The sequence below is a fragment of the Cupressus sempervirens genome, chromosome 9 (assembly GCF_028749045.1).
Source record: "Cupressus sempervirens isolate cs-2001-9-10 chromosome 9, ASM2874904v1, whole genome shotgun sequence".
Lineage (NCBI taxonomy): Eukaryota > Viridiplantae > Streptophyta > Pinopsida > Cupressales > Cupressaceae > Cupressus > Cupressus sempervirens.
Genome location: NC_143126.1, coordinates 372,819,606 through 372,842,967, shown reverse-complemented (window position 1 = coordinate 372,842,967; position 23,362 = coordinate 372,819,606). Strand labels below are relative to the sequence as shown.

The 23,362-nt window shown below is 33.8% G+C and overlaps 1 protein-coding gene across 1 annotated transcript in view; it reads left to right on the top strand.

Annotated features, from left to right (window-relative positions):
* Positions 1-20,354, top strand: part of SAP18 (SIN3 associated polypeptide P18) — a 62,435-nt gene extending 42,081 nt beyond the window's left edge. The window contains exons 4-6 of the mRNA XM_089800173.1: positions 19,330-19,425; positions 19,624-19,701; positions 19,786-20,354. Of these exons, the coding sequence (XP_089656299.1) occupies positions 19,330-19,425; positions 19,624-19,701; positions 19,786-19,821 (210 nt within the window). The 3' untranslated portion in view covers positions 19,822-20,354. The remainder of the gene's footprint in view (positions 1-19,329; positions 19,426-19,623; positions 19,702-19,785) is intronic.
* Positions 20,355-23,362: the final 3,008 nt, after the last annotated feature.

The window sequence follows — 23,362 nt, the reverse complement described above, 5'->3', positions numbered from 1 at the left end:
AAGTTGTGACTCATAGAACCTGGTATTTCTATATCACAACATAATCTTGAGTTTAAGATCTACCAGAATATAGGATAAACTTGGAGAATACTAAAATTCTTCCTTTATCCAAATTGTGACTCATAGACATAGCAATGTCTATATCACGATACGATCTTAAACTCATCTAGATCTTATAGTAGAACTCTACTATTTAGCGCATTATATAAGAGATCGTCACCTCTTATAATGCCTTTTATACAAGTGTTTATTATCTCAGAGATCGTCACCTCTTAAATAACGAATACAAATGGTGAAGCCCATAACAATCAATAGCCTGACAAAATTATTTTATTAAAATTTTAAAGATTACAAATGGATTAGAACTCAACCATACCAAGTCTCCTCCTGAAGTGTTCTATCTTCACTCTAGATAGAGGTTTGGTGAGTATGTCTGCTGTCTGATCTGCAGTGCAAATGTATTCCAATTTTACGGAATTCCTTTCTACCATATCTCTTACATAATAGTAAGGAATTTCTATATGCTTGGATTTGTCATGAAAAATTGGATTCACTGAAAGCTTGATGGAACTATGATTATCACAATGAATAATCGTAGGATTCATGGCTTGCCCAAATAATCCTACAAGTAACTTCCTTAGCTAGACTGCTTCTCGAGAGGCCATTGCTGCTACAATGTATTTGGCTTCTATGGAGCTCAGAGTTATTGAAGATTGCTTTCTGCATATCCAAGATATCATTGTTGATCCTAAACTGAAACATCTTAACGTACTTTTTTTGTGTTTAACACTTCCACCCCAATCTGAATCAGTGAATCCATGTAAGTCTAAGGCAACTTTCTCGTATTTGAGTCCAAAATTAAGAGTGCCTTGTAAGTATCTCATAATGTATTTAATCGCAACTAGGTGAATCTCCTTTGGTTCACACATAAACTGACTTAAGGCATTAACTGCATAGCAAATATTCGGTCTTGTATTTACTAAGTACGTAAGGGACCCAATCAAATGTCTGTATAGAGTAGAATCTATGGAAGGTGATTCTACTGTTGCTTCTTTAAGTTTATGTAGATTAGTCTCCATTGGAGAACACATAGGTTTGCAATTCCACATTCCAAATCTCTTTAAAATGTCTAATGTATACTTCCCTTGATTAAGTATGATACTGTTAGAATTCTGTCGTGCTTTTAGTCCTAGGAAGTAATAGAGGAGTACCAAATCTTTCATCTCAAATTCTCTAGTTAGATCTTTCTTGCACTGCTTTATGAGATGATCATCACTCGTTATTAGTAATTCATCAATAGACAATATCAGAATTACCATATCATTTTTATCTCTTTTATAATATAAATTGGAATCGGCTTCATTCTTGGAGAATCCTAAGCCGGTGAGAGTTTCCTCTTATACCCAATTTGTTTGCCCTCCCCAGCTGGCCGATTGGGACCCTGGGAGCAAGAAAAACAATAATTAATGCACAATTATGTCCCACAATTAAGTACATAGCTAAATATTAATTTTGCCAAGATGAAATTTACTTTTAAAAATTGCCAATTAGACCAAAATTGCAAAAGAAAGTAAATGATACCTTGGAGATGTTAAATATTTCCATTTAATGATGATTTAGCAATTAATATGTCATTAAAATCGGATTTTGGCTAACCTAAAGTCATTTTTCAATATTAAATTACCAATTTCATTAAGTTAAAAAAATTTTCAAGGCAAATTTAGTCCATTTGAAGCCAATTTTTTGCAATTCCATTCAAATCGATTTTGCTAAGCAATTTTAGTTTCAAAAATAAAAATTATTTCTAGAGTCTAAAATTGATTTTGCAATTTGATCTCATCATCACAAAAATAAATTTTTTCACCAAAGAAAAATTCAAGATTTTCCAAAATTCAAATCTAACAAAATTTCACCTTTTTGAAAATTATCCAAATTTACACAAGTATATCCAAATTTTCAAAAGAAAATGTCTAAGTACAAATTTTGCAATTTTAACCTGTTGAGTGTTGCTTTTGAAATTTTGTCCGGCCTAAGGATGAAATTGGTTGTTCTTGGAAAATCAAGTTGAATCCGGGTGAAAATAAACCTAGCCCTTCTCCCTTTTAGCTTGAAGGCGTCTAATACTTAAAACTCTCAAAATCAAATCAAAATTGTTGGACAAACCAAAAATTTGCCAAGGCGATTAAAAACAAGGGGGTCCCCAAAATTTTGGGGTGATGGTGTAAAACCCTCACAACAAGTATCACTTAACAGGCTACCAACTAGGATTTGGCTTTGACATCATGAGTCAAAATAATATTATATGTTTCTGTCTAGATAACTGAATGGAATTAACAAGAACAAAATTGGTTTGCATTTGGAACCAAGAAAAGCATAATAAACTCTCCAGTCAGCGGAGAGATACTTATCCTTCTCCATTGGCATCATCTTCAGGAATTTGTTGACCTTGAATATTGCTGCTAGGGCCTGCTTGTCTGTCATCAAGATTGAGGTTTATGATTAGCTGGTTCAAATTTTCAAGCTCCCTTTGATTGAGCATGTCTTTGTGAATAGAGAAATACTGGCAAAAGATTATATCCTTCTTGTGTATCAATAGTTGTCCTTTCCTCATCAGCATCACGAATCTATCCCTGGAAATTTCAAGTGCTGCAGCAACCTGTGATAATTTGAAAGTGAATGAGTTACATCCAAACTCAGTAAGCTGTCTCCTTCTCCTTTGAAAAATCTCTCAATTACTCTCCTTCACTAGGAGCCATAAAATAACACATGTTAAGAACAAACCAAAAGGTGTTAGCTTTTAAATCAAATCATGCCACGAAACCAGCTAAGATTTAACTCCATGAAAGACCGGGACTACTATTCCATGTAATGGTTGAACCAAAAAAATGGACCATACACCACAAGTATAGCTACACTCAAAAAATAAATGCTCATTCGTTTGGGGAACAGAACAAAATACCACACATAATGGTACAGTCTTTATCAGGAGGGAGGGTATATCCTACACCCAGTATCTTTAGCAATAAAAGCCATCTAAAATAAGACTTTTTATATTCACATGGAGAATGCCAAAAAAAACTCAAAGATAAAAAGGCCATTTAGAGACATACAGACTCATACCCCAGCCTTGGTTCACTCTTTCAAAGGTAAAGCATCCATCCTTTAACATATTATAAATCTGCTTGGTACAGATCTTAAAAAATTCAGTGCCATCATTCCTTTTCACCCATTGTAAGAACTAATTAGTATTCATGATATGTCCAGGAAAGAAATTACCCACAACTTTAGTTATTATAGGATAAATCTTTTTCTGAGTATTAGGAATTTTATACATGGCTGAGATTTCATCCTAGGACCCTACTGATTGTCAATCAGAATATCTTTAACCATAGAAATACCATATTTGTACCGTTTTTAGCAGAGCAACATTGAGTTAATGCAAGAGTTTTTCCATTTTTCTCCACTCCTCACCAAAGGGATCTAGCAATAACAAGGTATATAGGAGAACCACCACTGGCTCCCCTGAACAAAATAAGGTTTCTAACCTGGAACCAATCCTTTCATAGGGATTGAAAGACTTTTGAACCAAAAATAGACATCTGCAAGTTTCCAAATACTTCATCACATAGAGGAACATTGGTCCAACCTTTTACCTTTTTCAAAGACAAATCTGTTAATGTTGTTTCTAACTAGGACCTTGCAGGGTTCCTCCCTAGAGAGAGCTTGAAGGATCCATTTTGAAGCCAAAGCAATAGCATGATAGGTCATGTCTTTAATGCCCAATCCACCCTTATTTTTGGGTAGACAACACCATTCCCATTCAACACAATGTCTTCTTTTGTTTCCCAAACCATTTGACCATAAAAAATCTCATATTCCTTTCAAGACTGTTAGATTGATAAGCAAATAGCCATTCAGAGGAAAAGTAGATGTGGTGAGTAGATAGGACTTTTTGAACCACCTGCACCCGTCCTGCCAAGGAAAGAAGACGAGTCTGCCATTTCAAATATCTCTTCTCAATTTTGGAGAAAAGCTAAATCCACATATCTTTGAGGAATGGTTCAATAGAGAAAGGAACTCCCAAATACCTAACAATAAAGTTGGGTCCAAGCCATTGCCAATGCCAACCTATGAAAGATTTGTGGGGAACCACTTTAGCCCCAGAGACCAAGCAAAAGAACTGAAGCCTGTTTGTCATGTTATCAAAATTATCCTCTTCTAATTCAATAAATAAAGCAGTGTCATCTGCAAACTGAGCATTAAGGAGTATATCCCGATTAAGAAGTGTGATACCTTTTAGTGGAGGTCCAAGTTGAGGAGCACTGAGAATATATAACAGAGCATCTGCTGCAATTACAAACAGAGCAAGAGCAATAGGGCGTTACTTCCAGTTAGCTCACCATTGACATCAATGATTGGGGAGTGGGCTTCAAGGAGAATGCTAATCCATTCACAAAAATAAGGGGGAAAGCCAAAAGCTTGTAGCATAACCGTAAGAAAGGGCCATTCTATTCTATCACGAGCCTCCTCAAAATCTAACAATAGCATCATTGCATTTTGGCCTTCATTCTTAGCACAGTGTGATGGAGCCCTATTTGTGATTCAAGGTGATAAAGTATTGTCATATGAAGAATCTGAAATTATATACTCACCTATACTTTAATTGTGTGTTTTTAATGAGAGGTCAGCGGAAGTCTTCTTCAAAATAAAGTCTGAAAAGGAACAATATCCTTGGAACAAGGCCTCTCTAGGGAAGGCTCTCACACATGCTTCATAATAGGGTCCTAATGGGGAGTAAGATATAGAATATGAATGTAAGGAGCCTGAATACATTTTTCTACACCATGGATAAGAACTCTACCCCATTTCTAAGAAATAATCCTATTTATCATTATTGAAATTGTGAAGACTGTGACAGAGTACAGTCAGCATTTGTCTTTTATTTACAATCACAACTCAATGTTAATTAAGGGCTATAAATGAACCTATAAAGTGACCCACTGAAGTGTCCCAAGTCTGTGACAACCACAGTCATGTTTTCCCACATGCTGTTCGGAATTTACTTTGTTCCATAATCATTTTTGAAGTTGCAATATGTGCTCATACAAAGATGAATGATAACTGTGAAACATAAGGAAGTAATATCTTCTGAGGCTGAACTATTCACTAATATTGTAGGTTCTACAGGTTGAAAAATTCTTTCCTTTGGAAATGGCTCCTCTATGTATGGATAAATGAATCCTGGGTGGTGTCCTTTTCAACAATTATGGGATACTAATAGCGAATTAGAAGGATACAATGTAGTTCAGGAGCCAAAGTTTGGGTCCTGTGGGTCATATGGAGGAAGAGCTTGAAAACATGTCTGAATTCCACAACTTGAGGGATTAGGATTACAAAGTTCAAATTACTGTTGTGTGCAATGATTTAGAACACCAAAGAGAATTCTCGGTTAAGAATTCCTATTCCCACCAATACATTTGCATCTGATATTCAGTGTAACAAAACTGACTATCACCTGCCAATGATCTATGCAGATATTTATCAAAATACACACAGAAGGTATTAACAGAGTCGACATCAATAATGGACAAAGCAATAAAGATTTAAGGTGTGATGTCAAGTGTGATATGCTTAAGAGATGTCCTCAGAAGGCATGAGAAACCAAGTGCATCATAGAAAGAGCGGAGGGCAAAAAATAATGAATCTATACAAAGCCATCCTAACAATGTGCAATGGTGGCACAAAAATATCGACAAAGCTTAGTTGGAGGATATCAAGTTTATACAAAAGCAAGTTTTGTTAGAAACAAATGAAGATAAAGACATGCATATATAGTAATGAGGAAGTTTTATTCATCAGATTTATGTGGCACCAAGTCTGAAAGTCTATGTGTGGAAACAAAGGTAAGTGCGCCAAACATTTAAGGAGTCGAGAGAGACATTAAGCAAGACAACAAATTTTATGACAATTGTGTGATTTTGAGTCAAATTTAATGACCCATGTTTCATGAGTAGTGATTCAACATGAATCCATCTCACATGAGAATAAATGGAATACTTAGCACTCATTGGATCTAGGTGATGCTCATAGGGGTGAAGCACTGGGACTTCCTGGGAGGCCACCCATCCTAGTACTACTCCAGCTTGAGCGCACTTAACTACAGAGTTTCCTTCATGGTTAAACCCAAAGCTTGCAACCCCATTTGCAAAACCTTCACCATTTGTAAAACCTTGCAAAAATATTCAATTTTTCTTGAAGATCGAAAGACCTTGTGAAATATTGTTGATGAGAATTAGGAAAAGGTGATTATGGTGTCAACGAAAAAGTCAGGAACCACGACACACATCTATAACAGACTCAACCAATATTACAGAGGTGGAAAGATGTGCAGCTGTATAATTCACGGATTCTTCAAGAACAACTTATGAGATTGCAATTAAAGGTTATGGCCTAGCATTTCTTTTTCCCTCAGTGTGGATGGAGAAATATTTTCCTACCTTAATTGCTATTTGTTATTAAATACTCAACAATGAAGTGAAGAAAGTGCCGAAAGGATTTATGTTATTCAAAAGTCAAAAGAAAGTTATTAAAAAATGAAGAGGTGCGATAATTTTTATTTGTGACTTTTCATATGACGAGTCACATCTTTAAAGTAAGAGGCTATAAATAGTGGAAGAGATAGAAAGACAAGATATTCAAACATATAAGAGAAGAAGGAAAGCATTTGTAGGGAGGGATAACGTACTCATAATATAGTATTCAACAGTCATATATTTATTTGTTTGGAAGAATAAGGAGCAAAATATGACTTTATAATATATTCTAATATTATATTTCAATACTTACAAAACTTATTGCTTTATGATTATTTAAATGGCATGGAGAATTAAATTCCAGTTGGTTGGTCCTTTATAATCATTTTTTAAATTCTGTAAACAGTTTATGTCAGATAAGTGGACGGGGTCATCTATGACATTTTAAACTTGATCATTGTAGATATTGTGAAATATTTAATTGTTTTCGAATCTGTGTTGAGTATGTCTCCCCGACCTTAGGAGTTAAAGCACAATATGGACTAGTTTAGAATTACGTATATATATTTGATTTGTCACATCTTGATTATTAAACTGTTGATAGTATAAGTGCATAGAACATTATAAAGTTGTACGTTATAATATTCATTGTAGTTGACTCTGTTGCCCGAATAAGCTAAAGCATTGGTCTTTTATCATTGAAGTATTGGATTTATATTTGAAGTAAAAAAATTTGTAACTTCCTTAGCACAAACCTTAAATCCATTGTTAAAAACCTTATACAAAACATTAATTTGAAACTATCACATAACTCCATATTAATCGAGTTCAAAAACCTTGCCAGCTGGAGAACAACAAAGCTTAAATTCGCTATAGAAAAACCTCAAACCAGGCAGTCAACGTTTGAGGTGAAGGTCTACCTGTCTGGGTGTAGCGGAGCCTAAGTGCAGGGGAATCAATGTGATTCTCGTTCGTTGGCCAAAATTGATTGTGGAATCTTATCGGAAAAGTGGCAGGCTCTTGGATTTCCAATCTGCAGTTTTGGGAACCAACACAATGCATTGCCTCCCAACTGGTTATCACATTTTCAAGAATGAATCTCTCCTTAATGAAGCCAATTTGAGTTGGAGATATAAACTCATTGAGAAGCCTCCCTATTCTTTTGGCCAACACCCTAACAATAATTTTATATGATAGATTCAATAGCATAATGGGTCTCTAGTTCTTAACTTCGGTCTTATCACTACCCTTAGGTAAGAGTTTAATAATTCCTCTATGAATGTTAGAACCTAAACTTCCTTGATTAAAGACATCTTCATGTGTAATCCCCCTTTTGAAAATAGGATTTAATAATAATATTAAAATTAAAGTATCAAAATAATTAAATAAATGTAGTGTAATAGAGCATAATTACAAATTAATTAAGGAAAGATTGTCATGCCCAAACTACGAGGGCAAAAACACACAATTTTTTTTTTAATAATGATATTGCTCAAGTTTTGAAATGATTGTGATTACAGTTTAAGTATAGGATCTCTACGATACATCTTAAGTTTTAAAAATTTTCACACATGAATTAATCATTGATTTATCCTTCATCATTAAATCGGTTAATTATCTTAACAATCAAATTTCTAAAAAGTTTTATCACAGTGGAAATTTTATATACTTGTATAGAATATCTTTAAAATTATTCGAATAACTTTAGTTATTAGGACACTAATTAAACAAATTATCAAAGATACTATTAAATACTAACATTTCTTAAATCTACAACTTAGCTTAATTCTCAACAAAAATTTAATCGAATTTAAATTAAATCTAAACTAAATTTATTTTAATATTAATTTCATACTAAACTAATTCCATTTTAATACAACTCGACAACTATCTTAAAAATAAATAATAACTTAAAACCCAACTTAGTTTTAGATCAAGCACTATCTAAAACAAAATTTAACTTAAATATAAATAAAACAATTATCTATACTTAATCAAATTAGAACTGACTTCACCTAAATTAATTTACATGACATGAATAAAATAAGTAAATTAAAACAAACCAACTAACTTATCTTAATCTAAACTAACATCTAATACTAACTTAATTTAAACATTAAATAACATACAAATTAAAATTAACAAACAACTTAACTAACATATAAAACAACTAAACTTATTAACAACTAACCTACCTACTAACTCTAACCTATACTAATCCAAGCTACCCTACCCCTAACCACTAATCATCCCACTTGGCCACTAGTCAAGTCGATTTGACCCCCAACACCTCTACCTAGGCCCCACGCAATCCAAGCCTTCACATCAAAAAAGAGTACGCTGGATCATGGAGGAGATGAAGTTTTTTAAAGCAGATTTCATTAAGCAAACTTTACTACAACCCAAGACTTATACCAAAGACCTCAACTCATGTCATGTCACTGACATGGCAGCAGTCACACTCCTTCCCACGCAGCCCAAAATGGAGAAAAACGCATCCCAAGCAGTGGGCACGTGAGCAGAGACAAGGGAAAAGGAATAATTAAGGAAAAGACCACCCATTTCATACTTATGACAACAAGCAAACTTTCCCCCCCCAACATAAATGTTTTACCATCCAAACTGGGCGCTAGATAAGGAGGAGGATGGGGATGGGATAGGGTGGCAGGGTGACGTCACCCTCCCATCAAGACAGCCAAGATCTTGATTGGACATAACTACCTTTCTAAATCCAATCTAAATTGACGTCCAAGGCCAAAGGGAAACAATAAACTCATAAAGTTTTATAGGCGAGGAGATAATTAGGAGGAGATGTTATAAATATATTTTATTTTTATTTTTTTAAAATTTCCTTTGTAAATTTAACAACTATTTTGTTTAATTCCAAAATTTTAAATAAAAAGAATCATTTAAGGAATATTCCTTGTTGCTCAAACCCATTTAATTTCTACTCCCATACAAAAGGCAGAGAGTTTTACTCTCTTGCAACACACATTATTTTTTTTGATGAAAAATTTACTAAGTATAGAAATTACAAGGCAAGCAAAATATATATTTTTTTCCAAGGTGTATTTTTTTCTTTGGAATAGATTTAAAACATTTATACCAAAATCATTTGATCTCCTATAAATCTTAAATTGGAATAATTCGACCTTTGTCAATAATTTCTTTTAAATGAAAGTCCATAAAGCCTAATTACAACCTTAACATACCAAGAATATAAATTATCCATTTTATTCAATAATGCAATACTTGTTGATTCAAATAATCATGCAACCTGAATCTACATCCATGATCATAATTTTCATTTTCAACATAAAAGAAAACTTGAAATTTTACCAAATTGAACATCATCAATTCCATCCTATTTTTGAGATTCATCCATCTAAATTTAAATCACGATTAAGTCACATGATGTCCAGTTATACTCAAAACACCAATTTTATTGGCAAACTTGATTCAAAGGCTCAGCCGAGAAAGAACTAGGAAGAAAACTCGGCTTCGTTGCCATTTACAACAAAGTTTAGAATACAATTTACAATAGGATATCAATCCCAAATTTCAACAATTAAATTGAATTTTCTTCATGACCCTCATCAAGGAATTTATAATGTTTTTTGCAATTCATTCTAGAACCATGGAGGGAACATAATCAGATTAGGTGACAAAAAACATGACCAAGAACAATTCAAACATGCATATACATACAAGGTTTTCACAATAAGATCCACAATGAATCAACACTAGGGAAAGGTGGATTCTTCCAACAGGAGAAGTCAAGCACAACAACAAATGAGATGCCCAATCGGGGCTATTAACCAAGAACTTCCGTTCTTCCATTTAACCATGCCATACTCATACGAGGTTTGTGCTGACGGGTAGGGGCCCATAACACCCTGCCCTCTCTCCCTCTTCTCATCCTGAGAAGAGACTCTACACTGGTTGGAGTCCAACTAAATAGACCTTTCCCAAAATTGGTCACTTCTGCCCTCTCCAAGAGTGAGTAATACCAAAACACCCATGCAAGAAAAATCTCAAAATTGCAAACATAAACATGAAAGGAAAAAATCCAAAATAACATGGTTTTCAAATCTTCCCAACATACCCACAAACATACAAACATTGAAACAACAACAAGGTAGCATAAGCATGAAACAAACATGAAAACTGAATAAGGGAGATGAGAATTTCCTACCTTCACAAGAGGTAATGGCAATGAACAAGTTTGAGTAGAGTTTCCACTTCCTTCCTTCAATCTTCTAAAAAAAAACTCCTCTCTAAATGTAGAGATTGGGTAACAACCTCCACAAGTCCAAAAAGGGCCTCTAAATAAGCCTCAAACTCAACCACCAAAAGGAGCAATAACTACTTTCAGCCACTAGCAATTCTAGAAACTCCTAACTCAACCCACACTAGGGTTAAACACTAAGTGGAGGTGAGGTGAGGTAACTCAAGATGGTCATATTCAATTTTCGCACAAAGGCAAAATGAGACTTTTTGAGTGGCCTCAAAAGTCAAAAAAAGGGGCTTAGGGGTTGGAAAAGACCCCTAACTCATACCCATACCCTTTGGGTATAATTATTTCATGTTTTAAGCCTTAGGAAAAAGGTTTAGAGCCAAACAAAATCTAGGAATAAAATAGGACCTTCTAACTACTCTAACATGCAGATTAAGCACTAATCCGGATTAAGGGATGACTAACCTCGATTAAGAACCTAATTAGCAAACTGACACTAACTTAAACCAACTTGGGTCCAAAGGTTACACAACTAACCCCAAATCAGCATACTGAGGAACATAACCAATTTACGAGTGTCAAGCGACACTAAAAGAACATAATTACGAACACTAACATTCACTGAACATAGGAAGATACATACATACATCTTACAATACAATACGTGAATTACGAACAACAAGGTTTCCAAAATTAGCACACAGAGATCAGTTTTGTTCCTCCGTAGGGTTCCTCGGCTAAAATATCTGCACACTCATTGCACACATCAGTAGTCACGTAAAATCACATGTACATATATGTATACGTATCATAAATCCACATAAATTGAAACATACATCAATAAGGGTTTCTTCATCCTGCTTAATTCTTAACCATTTAAAGTCTCTTAAATCAAAGTCTCAATCCTACATTACTGATTTCATCAACATACATATACATGAAACATTAAATGACAAACATCAAATATATTTGAATGTAACATTGCACAACATGAAATAGTATAGTATGTTCTAAGCATCAGATAATGTCTCGACATCTCGAGTCGTGAATATCAAAATAATAGTAATGTATCACTATGCTACGATGGGTTGGGGCGAGGCCTCACAAAGATCTAGATATATCCAATGAAGAGCTGTGACTCTCTCAGCCTAAGATATAAAAGGGAGGAGAGTTCATTTGAAAGGAGATAAAGGGGAAGGAAGAAAGAGGGGAGTACAAGAATTAAAGAAGGATTAATGCAAGGAGAAACAAGTTGGAAGAAAATAAAGAAGTGACTCTTCTCAAGGGCACTAATAGGTGTGTGACTCTTTCGAAGGGTGGTAATTATGGAAGGTTGTGACTGAGGTAAATCTATTTTTTATTGAAGGGAGGAGCTGAAAGCAACTTTAATATATTTACAAAGACAATGTTTATATCGTGAACTAAAAACAAAAATAAAAACTACCCAATAGACTAAAGACTAACTAAGATGACCAATAAAAAACATTACAATATTCTAATATCTTCTTTAAATGGTCATCGTCTAACTACCTTGCAGAAGGTTGTACATGTGGTCATTAATTTTTCAGATCATTCTGCTGCTGCTTAGACGTTCCGTGGATTTGTAAAATGTTTATGACCATGAGTAGCCAAAATCGGTCTAGAAAATATAGAGAAGGCTTTCCCCTTTCTTTAGAATGCTCTATAACAAGAGACAAGAGCTTACCTTTGAGATGAGTTTGCCACTATACCTCCTAGAGTCTGCAAAGATTCTGATCAGAAATCATCACAAAATGCCCAACCTGATGTTGGATAACATAGTTGACCCTCCTTGTAGCCAGAGAGACACTGAGAACAACTATCATTATTTTGAGGAAAAAGCGACACACCTTCCAAATTTTTGTAGAAGAGCACGATGCACTTAAACAAATTGGAAAAGGTGACAATTTTTTAGGTCAAAATTGCCAAACCAAAGATTACAAGTAGTACTTTTTTTTGGGGAAAAATAGTGAAAACCCACAAAGGAATCCCATCCAATTTAGCAAATTACAGAATCCGGAAACAATTTTTTTGTATGAAATTAAAAAAAACCAAACAAATAGCAATCACAAAATCGAAGACATATATGAAACATTCGAAACATGGGAAAATCTTTCTAGAACCTAGAGAGACCTTCTTGACTGGAGCAAAACGTTAATTTTTGAGGGAAACAATAAAGGAAAAACATATAAACCCAAATTACCAAGGGGAAAAATATTAAAACCCTACCAAAATATTTTTAAAGGGATATTATTTTTGAAAAGCCAGAAGAAATTTTTTGAGGGAAAAGATTATGAAAACCCATTAGAGAAACCTTCATGAGGCAAGCCATGTGACTACACATGGTAAACAACATATGCAAGCAACATGCAACTCGCAAAATGCACACAAGCAACAAGTGCATGCAACCTTTGAAAGTTAGAGATTTTTGCTCAAACTAGGAAATCACATGACCAAAACCCTTGACGACTCACGATTTTTAGCAAGAACTCTTTTGAGGATGAACAACAAAACTTTCATTAAATACCTCCAACGTTTTTAATTTAAAAAAATAAAAAAACTAATTTCTGAAAAAAATTCCAGACCAGAAGAGGCTTGAATTTGTTTTAACAACAATTTTTATGAAATCCCACCGACTCACTCTTATATCGACCCACTCTTATACCATGTTATGGTAGATCAAATTTTTCTGAATAAAGGAGATGAAGGCTCCTTATATAGATTTACAAAGACAATTTTTCTATTATGAAACCATGAAGACAAAACTAGAAGCTACCTAAATGAAAGTCTCAGAGGACCATTAAATTTTTTTACAATATTCTACTAGTGGCTCACTCAAAAGGTAGTGATTATGAAAGGTTGATCATTGCAAAAGGGAATGATATTTATGTAAGGAAAGTTGGAGATAAGGGAGTTTGAAAAGGTTGCAGTAGCAATAAAAGAATATTTTTCAGATTGTAAGAGTAAACTGAAGATGTGTTGGCATGATGATGATGTGCAACAAGATTAGACATGTTAGATTGGTTTGATCATCATTCTTATGTTGTCATTGCTGACAGCTAGATGATCTACAGGTCATAGAACAGTTATACTGATGGATAGATTGATCAAATATATAAAATTGTTAAGTGTATAGTGTATTGGGTAAAGCACAGTCAACTGTACTAAATTGGATGCGTGGTAGTATGGTTAATGAATTCTGCTGAGTGGTTTACAAGATATGTTTGTCAGAGGCATTTGAATTGATTTGTGAAAGAATATCTACTGCAAATTTAGAAGTGAAGATTCGATGAAGTCTACTGGTCCCAATGTGAAGAACAGTTAACCAATAGAGTATACTTCTATAGATTCAACAAACTGGTAAATATTATGTTGTTTGTTTAAAAGTCAAAGTGGTTAGCCGAGATTGGGGTGACATCAAGGCACAAAACTCAAGGTTACAACGCTCGCTTATGGAATTTGAATTGCTTTTGGATTCAACTAAAGATAATGCTTTTAAGGTTCTCCCACCCCCTTAAGAATAGTATAGAAGGGATCTTTAAGATCAATGTTCGGATACAGTTGGTGCGATATTTGTTATTATGGCAGCAGTACTCTGTGGTAGAAGCGATCAAGAGAAGAGCATTGGTCAGGAACTTATTGGATCTTTCATGCATTGAGTGCAACTTTTAAATCATCCACCACTTGTTGATTTTAGCAGGTTGACAAGCTAAATCCCTTAATAGGGTCACTTCTAACAGGGTGTGTGCAGGATCCTAACAGGTCTGAAAATTGAATCCTCTAACAAGGTGACTCTCAGAATGAGTTCTAAATCCCTTAGCCAGGGAGATCCTAAAAGATCTTTATTGTGAGCTTCTAACAGGGCTAAATACTCTTAACCGGGTAGATGTAATCCTCCTAATAGGGCAACATATTACTACAGTAGTGGGAATTTGTGGGTACTAATTCCCACCATGGTTTTTCCCTTTGACCCAGGTTTCCACATGAAAAATACTTGTGTTAAAAGTGTTGTGTGTGTGGACGTTTGATTTACTTTGCTATTACATTATTATTTCCATTGCATGATATATTTTGTGGAAGTTAATGGTGAAAGTATTTGAGTTCTTGATTTCACTGATTCACCCCCCTCCTACCCCCATTGCCTCTCAGTGTCTCATAACATTAACAAGATGAATAAGGTTTGATATCAAGGAAGTAAAATAGATCTCCATTTTAATGTGGGAGATCAATCTAAGAGATTAATTTGATATGAGAAATCAGACTTCGGATTTTAATGTAACAGTTGAAACTGCATCTATGGATCAGTATGGAAGCTGAACATTTTATGCATTCAATCTGCCTATGTGCAATAATAAATAATAATGCACTTAATTAGCCCTCATGGCCATTATGGATAATGATGCATCTGACTTGCGTATATACAATCAATTCTGTTATATGAATTACTAGTTATTGAGTGCAGAGGGTTAAACTATGTGTTTGCATATATGAGTTTGTTTATTACTTTATTCCATAGTCAACCGTGAATGAGTTGTGGAGGAAATAAGGTAAGTAGATGTAGTTTACTGGCTCCTTTGAACTAATTTCTGCCTCATATGGGCGGAGAGGTGCTTTAATTGATGTAAGGAGGGAATTGATCATAGTTGACAGTTCTGCTGCTTATGGGATTGGTCCAAAGGGGGAAGCTGGCCCATTGGTGGAGGTTCTTAATGCTTGTGGGATGTGGGCAAGTTTATTATAATATGAATATGATGTGCTCTTGGATTTAGGTTGGGTAGTTTACTGGGAGCCTCATGAGGTTACCAAGGACATTTCAAAGGAACTCCATTAAGGAGATTGGTCATCAAGTCGATCACCATTTGAGTGGTAAACCAAATTAATGTCACACACTGATGTTTGTTTTGGTTGTTATCTATCCATTCTCATTAGAAACCTTCCTTTCCTAACAATCCATCGACCAAGCAATGACAACATCTATCTCTAGCATGCAATTTGTACTTAGGTTCACATGCTTCCAGCGGAACTCATCCAATATCCTATATCAATGCGTGGTATCCCTTGTTTGCTTGCAACTGGTGGTAATCATCACTAAATAGGTGCTATGACTGACAGTCTCCTGACATGATAGGCTATTTAAGTATGTTCAATCTTGAGTAGATAACTTATCTTAAGTGGGTAATAGGATTTTATCCTTAGGTGATCACTTCTAATAGAGAGGGCTAGAGCCTAGACTGCATGTTGAATAAAATCCTCTATTAATGCTCTCATATGATCCGAGCTCTATCGTGAATGCCAGTGCCTGTACCCGGCTTAGCACTATGACTGGAAAGAAAATCCTAATTTGAGAGCAGATAGTTTCTAAGCCTACCTAATGAAGGCTGGTAGAATAGACCCTTCACCAGACATCTTGTGATGACTCCTTAGTCTATTCCCAATAATGGTAAAATGAAACAGAGTTCGTTCACCTATTTATTCTGAAGTTCTTCCAGATATTAATCAGATGAGAAAAGGTATCAAACATGCCAAGGAAGAAGGCAAATATAGGCATATGCTAAGTTGTGACTGCTATTCACATGGCATAAAAGACCTTGCAGCTGTTCTGTGTTTAGTTACAGGAATCGTTGACATTGAAAGTGTGTAGGGGTAGAATATAACTTATCCAAAAAATCTCTCTTGTTGAAACTAAAGTCGACCAACCTTTTCTTGATTAGTTTAGTTGATAAACCCTTCCCACAACAAATTCATTGATTGAACATTCATGGTAAAAATAACCACTCCAATTAATTATAAGTCTTTGCAATATGCATTTTCCAAACAACATACTTCTATACTGAGTTCCTAAATCTTTCTACTGCTATCATTTTTTTTATGGTTATGCAAGGCTGTGATGGTTTAAATCTTACGTCTTTGTCATTTTAATCTACCATTTACTTAAGGTACATCCAGCAGTCAAGTTTGAGCTGAGTTTTATGTATTTTGAGATGATTGTTTAAAATTAAGAACTACATTTCTCACATGCTTCGTTTATATCAAAGTTGGGCCGCCTCTATGGCATGGCAGTGCTTCTGGGGTATTGTGCATGTGACATTTCATGAGACCCACTTATGGAATCATATTACAATTTTTATTGTCCCAAATAATAAATAACTATAATTTATCTACTTGTAAGAAGATTTCTAGTTTACTTCAACCAACCATGTTGAACAAATTGGAGGTGAAGTAGTAAAATATATATATGTAAATGAGTGATCTGTTGATGTATCCATTCTAACTATAAATTATGGTTGAGATACTCTTGAGGATAACATAATCTGACTCACATATTTTAAATTCATCAATAAGAAACTAGCAATGTAAGTTTGTGATGACTTGGTAGTCAGCACCTCCTTGGGGACTCGTGACATGGCTTGACTATCTCCCGTGGGTTTGGTTAAATTTTGCGTTTGTATCAGGCATTGACAGTTCAAGCTCTTATCGCAATGACAAATGATTCCAACAATTGGTAACAGAGCCTTGGGTCACAGTTTTGAGTCTCTCTTTAGTGGTTTCTCAAGGCTCTGTTGGTGCTGAGAGGGAGATTGTTGACTTGGTGGTCAGCACCTCCTTGGGGACTTGTGACATGGCTCAACTGCCTCCCGCAGGTCGGGTTAAATCTGGCATTTGTATAGGGTTTTGACAGTTTGAGCGTTTGGCATAACGGCAAATGATTCCAACAGGCTGGGCAAATTTTTATTGAATTGTAAATTTGCTTCTTTTCTAGGATATTTTTTCATGCATTGCATTGCAGCATATAGAATTTAATCTTACAGGTGCTTAAAAGAAGATATTACAGCATCCAAGAAAACTAAAAACAGCTGCCCCTTAACTAACAGTCAGGGATATATAAGGTAGACCGACTGCAAGTTCTATTAGCATGGCTGCTAAGAGTGACCACCAAACCATAAGAGATAAATTGCATTTTAGTATCTTCTTCCTTCTCCAACCAAGGTTGGACTTATGTAGAAAGAGTCGTATAAATAATATTTGTTTTTCTGAATTGTATGAATTATCCTAGTCTTGCATGAAAGCTAAGAGCATTAGAGTATCTACTATGAAAGCATTAGTACCGAGTGCTGTTTGACTATGTTCAGATGGCCAATTGATATTCCTTGTATGATAAGAGAATGGTGAGTCACAACAAAGGTATCAACTAATTTGTAAACAAATTCCAGGTAATTTCTACTTTCTGTCTTTCCCACAAATCACGATTAATAGCAGCAAGCATATAATATTGTGTTTCAAACCAGGCGTTCAGTACAAGAAATGACTTACACAACCCTCTTAGAAAGTACCTAGTCTGATAGAAGAAGAAGAGATGGAACCTGCATGGGCACTCAGACTCAACTTGGTGCCTGGAAAACCTTCCAATCAGCTAGCATTTTCTTCCTTCTTAATCTTGTACTAGCTCCATCCAATGCCTTTCTCTTGTGTCCTCTCCTTTTGAATGAAGCTTTCAATGACATATAAAAGAGGTAGAGGGTTCTGCTCCTGTGGCATGCCGTTCTTTTTTACAGGTCAATTCTGCAAAAATGTGCCTTAGTAGCTGTAGCCATGCTTCTCAGGGTATAGTACATGCCTGGCACCATTACCTTTTTGTGCAGATGGTCTCCTTGACATAGGAAGGGCAACTGACCACTACATAAAATCTCCTGCAAGTTGACTCCGCCGGCCTCTTCCCATGCCTTAACATTTAATTTTTCCTTTTGCTACATGTTGGTTGGCTTTTCTTTTTGATTTATGGCGTAGCCCAAAATGAACTTATCTGGCACTTACTATTTCAAGTTTCTACACATCCAATAAGTGAAAATTATAAGTTTATAATTTATTGATATTTATTAGCTACTTATGTTTTATTTTTAGTTTTTTTCTATTATATATTATTCATTTTAGCTTACATTTCAATATCATACCTAGATATAAATATATATTTAATAACTTAACCCCAAACTTTTGTTTCTGCTGCAGAATTTATTTTGGAACTAACCTCTTACTCCTTTCAAAGTTTACGTTAAGGACCATTTAGCCATACTCCACGTACCTGATATTGGATTAGATGAAGTGAAGGTTAATGCAGAACTTTTAAGCAAGGTCTAGATGCTAGGACAACAGTAGCTGTTGTCAATCTCTTATCTCTGGATCAGAGAATCCACTTTACTTCGTAGCTCTGATGCCTGCAACCGACCATTCTCACACAACTCTGCAAATTTGTCAGTTCGGGCTAACCATAACAGATTATCAGTGCATTAAATCACAATCATTATAATATTAATAAGAGTCATTAATAATGGCATTAAAATTTAATAAGCATCACACAAACGTGGGTTCATGCAGCATAGTTTAGTAACAAATCCCATTCGAAGTCCAAATTACCATGGGGCTAGGGTTCAGGCAAGAAAATTAATGAGATTTCTAGGTGATATGACATCTATTTAGGCATGTGGTAAAGGAAACGAGTTCTTGATAGAGCTTGGTGTCTTATAAAATTACCTCTGTTTGTTACAGGTGAAAGAGGTTGCAACTGCAGCAAGAAGAAGAGATGCAAAACTATCCTTTGCCTTTGTGTATCCTGACAGAAGAGGCCGTAATGTGGTTAGACAGGTGAGGTTGTGCCCTACCGTATTGTGGCAGGTTTTTCAATTACTGAAATTAATAATTAAGGCGGGGACATCATCTTCACTGTTTTTTCAAATGAAGAGATGCATTACTAAACATCAAGATATGTAGATAATTTGTTCAATTTTATTGAAATTGTTCTTTCCCTAACATGTAAAGATGGTGGTCGACTTTGTTTTCAAGGTTGGAGTGACCTATGCTCACCCAAACGTAAGACGCCCAGATGATGGTAGTCAAGCTCTTGCAGATTTAAGTTTTCAGGTAAGTAATTTACAGTACCCTTTTTAATTTTTTCTTCTGAATATGACCAAACTTTTTGACACTTTTATTTCGTTCTGTGGATAGACGGGGGATTTCTTAGATGTGGCAATTCTCACATGAGGCTTAATCGGTATAAATTCAACATGAATTTCAGCGTGAGGATTAACTAGTTGGGAGCTTGGTTGCCTCTACCATATATATACCTTTTACAATGCCATGCCCTATGAAACATTGATTGAAATGGACGGGAGATCTCTCTTAGTAGTAAACTCTTAGTTCAATGCTTTTGGCTTTGATGGATAGCTTTATGACAAGGGAATAATAACTAAATGAAATTTGTAAGGGAGTTATAAATTGAGGGACAATGGTATGTTGTAATAGTTTTGGATGTAATAATTGGCTTCAGGTTCCTTGGCTGGTGTCGTATCATTCCACTTCCATCCAACACAATTTCTATGCAAGTTAATTTTTCACATATTTTGTAAAATAGATAGTAACAATGTCTCTTTTGTCATGGAGAAGAGAAAACGAAATACCTTACTCGATCTTGGCAACTTTGGAAGTCACAAACAGTAATATTTCTTGTTTTCGTTTATGGAACAATACTTATTTTAGATTTTATGCTTAAATAATATCAATTATATCTTCCAAAACTTATTTGTAATATATTATTTTAAAAATGTTTAGAAATATGGAAGCATACTAAAACTTATTTGTAAGAACAAAAATAAGAATTCTGTTTTTAGACATGTCAATATAATGTAGTAGAATAGTGTTGCATTATACCCAATGCAAACTTTTTTAGGCTTAATGTAGAAACATGTTTTCAAGGAACCTGAAACTCTTTATAATTCTAGAACGTAACCGAAAGTCGCAGGATAAAAACTGCCAACTGTTACTGACTAGAAAATCAAGACTACAATAAAAATGAACACCTAGACTGCCCCACCGAGTTTTAAAATTAGGAACCCACAACCTGTAAGATAGAAGGAATATATCCAAGGTAAGAAGTAAATTTCTTAGAATTTAATATCAAAGTAAATATTATCGATATAATATCAATTGACCTTGTTTGTATGATAAGAATATGAAGATGATTAAGATGAAGTAGAGGAAACAAAACCTGAGGAAGAGGAGCCTCCTAAGAATCAAGGAAAGGTTATAATAACCAAACCTACAAAGTCTTCCCCTGCTATGTTTGTACAAGAAGATCTACAAAATTTAAGAGGAAACTGAAGTTGGGCGGAAGTCACAAACAGTAATATTTCTTGTTTTCGTTTATGGAACAATACTTATTTTAGATTTTATGCTTAAATAATATCAATTATATCTTCCAAAACTTATTTGTAATATATTATTTTAAAAATGTTTAGAAATATGGAAGCATACTAAAACTTATTTGTAAGAACAAAAATAAGAATTCTGTTTTTAGACATGTCAATATAATGTAGTAGAATAGCGTTGCATTATACCCAATGCAAACTTTTTTAGGCTTAATGTAGAAACATGTTTTCAAGGAACCTGAAACTCTTTATAATTCTAGAACGTAACCGAAAGTCGCAGGATAAAAACTGCCAACTGTTACTGACTAGAAAATCAAGACTACAATAAAAATGAACACCTAGACTGCCCCACCGAGTTTTAAAATTAGGAACCCACAACCTGTAAGATAGAAGGAATATATCCAAGGTAAGAAGTAAATTTCTTAGAATTTAATATCAAAGTAAATATTATCGATATAATATCAATTGACCTTGTTTGTATGATAAGAATGATGTTAATTCCAGCATAGATTAGAAATATTCACTAGACTTAATGGTAGTATTAGTACTCATCCTTCATCTAGAAAGGATAACTATTTAGAGTCAACAAAGTATTTCCCAATTTTAATCTAAAAGAATCAAACGATAAAGTGGATGTCAAAAATATATAAAGTCAATGCTTACTGTTTACTTATTGAAGTATGAGCAATTACATGTTCTTATTAGTTCTTGCAATAGGAAGGTAACTATTGGATTCATTACATGACACATTATTCTTATAATTATTATTGTTATATTTCATCCAATCAAATTTTATAATTATTGAACTTGTTTTTATATCCTATAGTTTGATCATTTTCATATATTAAATAGAATTGAAAAATACTATTTATTTAGAATTCTATTGGCCTTTACTGAAAATAGCAATGAGAAAACTATTTTTCTACAATTTTAATTGGGAAATAGTTGTGGTCACTTTAGAGCATTTAATTAGAGGTCATGTACATTTATTTTATTAAATGATAAGACAACTTTGTGCCATAATATCATTATTATAAATATCTTTCAAACATATTTACACGGTTCTACAATTGTCTTTCTTTCTATGAATAATTAGCGAGCCAATATCAAATTTTCTCACTATTGTACTTGATGGAGGAACATAAATTGTTTAATTGTCAACTTAAATTGCAATAATTTAAAAAGTTATTTTAATTATTTAAATAAATTAAATAAATTTATTGTTATATTTTTCTATAATTTTAAATTATTTTTTCTTTATCTTATATTTATATTTTATATAATTTTACATTTTTAATTTAAAAAAAAAAAGATTTTTAAAACTATTTTAATGACTGTATCATTATATTTCATATTTTATTTTCATAATTTTTAAGTTTAAATTTGATAATGATTAAACATTTAACCTTAATATATCTTCATATTAATTTCTACATTAAATAATTTTGAAAATAAAATATACATGAAAAATACTTATATGCAAAAATATATGTTTTCATTTTCTATGTTAATAATTAAAATAAGGAAAAAATAAGCTCTCAAAAATAATTTTTTTTTACAATTAATTACTTCTAAAAAAATTGAAATTAAAATGAACGATAATCATATAACATTTAATTTAATTTTTTTAAAATTTTAATTCAAAATATGTAAGTGCAATTTCAATTTACTAGTTTCTTAATTTTACTGTGATACTTCTCTTTAAAGAGTTGCCCTAATCTTTATAATATGCTAATATATTCTTTTCTATGATTTGTAGATCACTACTACAATGGAAAACTAATTTCATGACAACTTGTTATTATTGTTTATTTGGGGTTTAGGGTTTAGGGTCAATAGGTATGTAAACCAGATTGCACTTGTGAAGGGCCTATATGTATTCTATCAATACTGATTATTTTTTAAAACAAAAAAAAAATAGCCTACACATTTTTTCTTTAACTATATTCTCATTTTTCCCTTGTTAATTAATTTTATCTACTAATTTTGGAGATCAAGGTTTTTGTTAGTAGGTTTAGAAAAGTAAACATCTAATTCAATTGATTTGGTTTTCATTTGTTTTAATTGTCTTTTGTAACTTCATTCATGTTGTAGTTGTTGATCTATTGTTTTGGAAGTTTCTAGTGTTTTTATTGTTCTTTTTGAAAAAAGAGGGGTAAAAATTTATTCAATCAAAACCAAGATACAAAGCATAAGCCAAAGGCCCAAGAAAACACTACATACTCCTATCTTCCACTAGTAATTGCTCAATGATTTCAAAATACTCTGAGGGTAACTCATCCCTACCTCTAATATCCCATCTACCCGCATTCTTTGAAGCCCACTTTGCTAAACAATCAACCACTTTGTTCCATTCGTGAGGGATATGACGAAAGGAG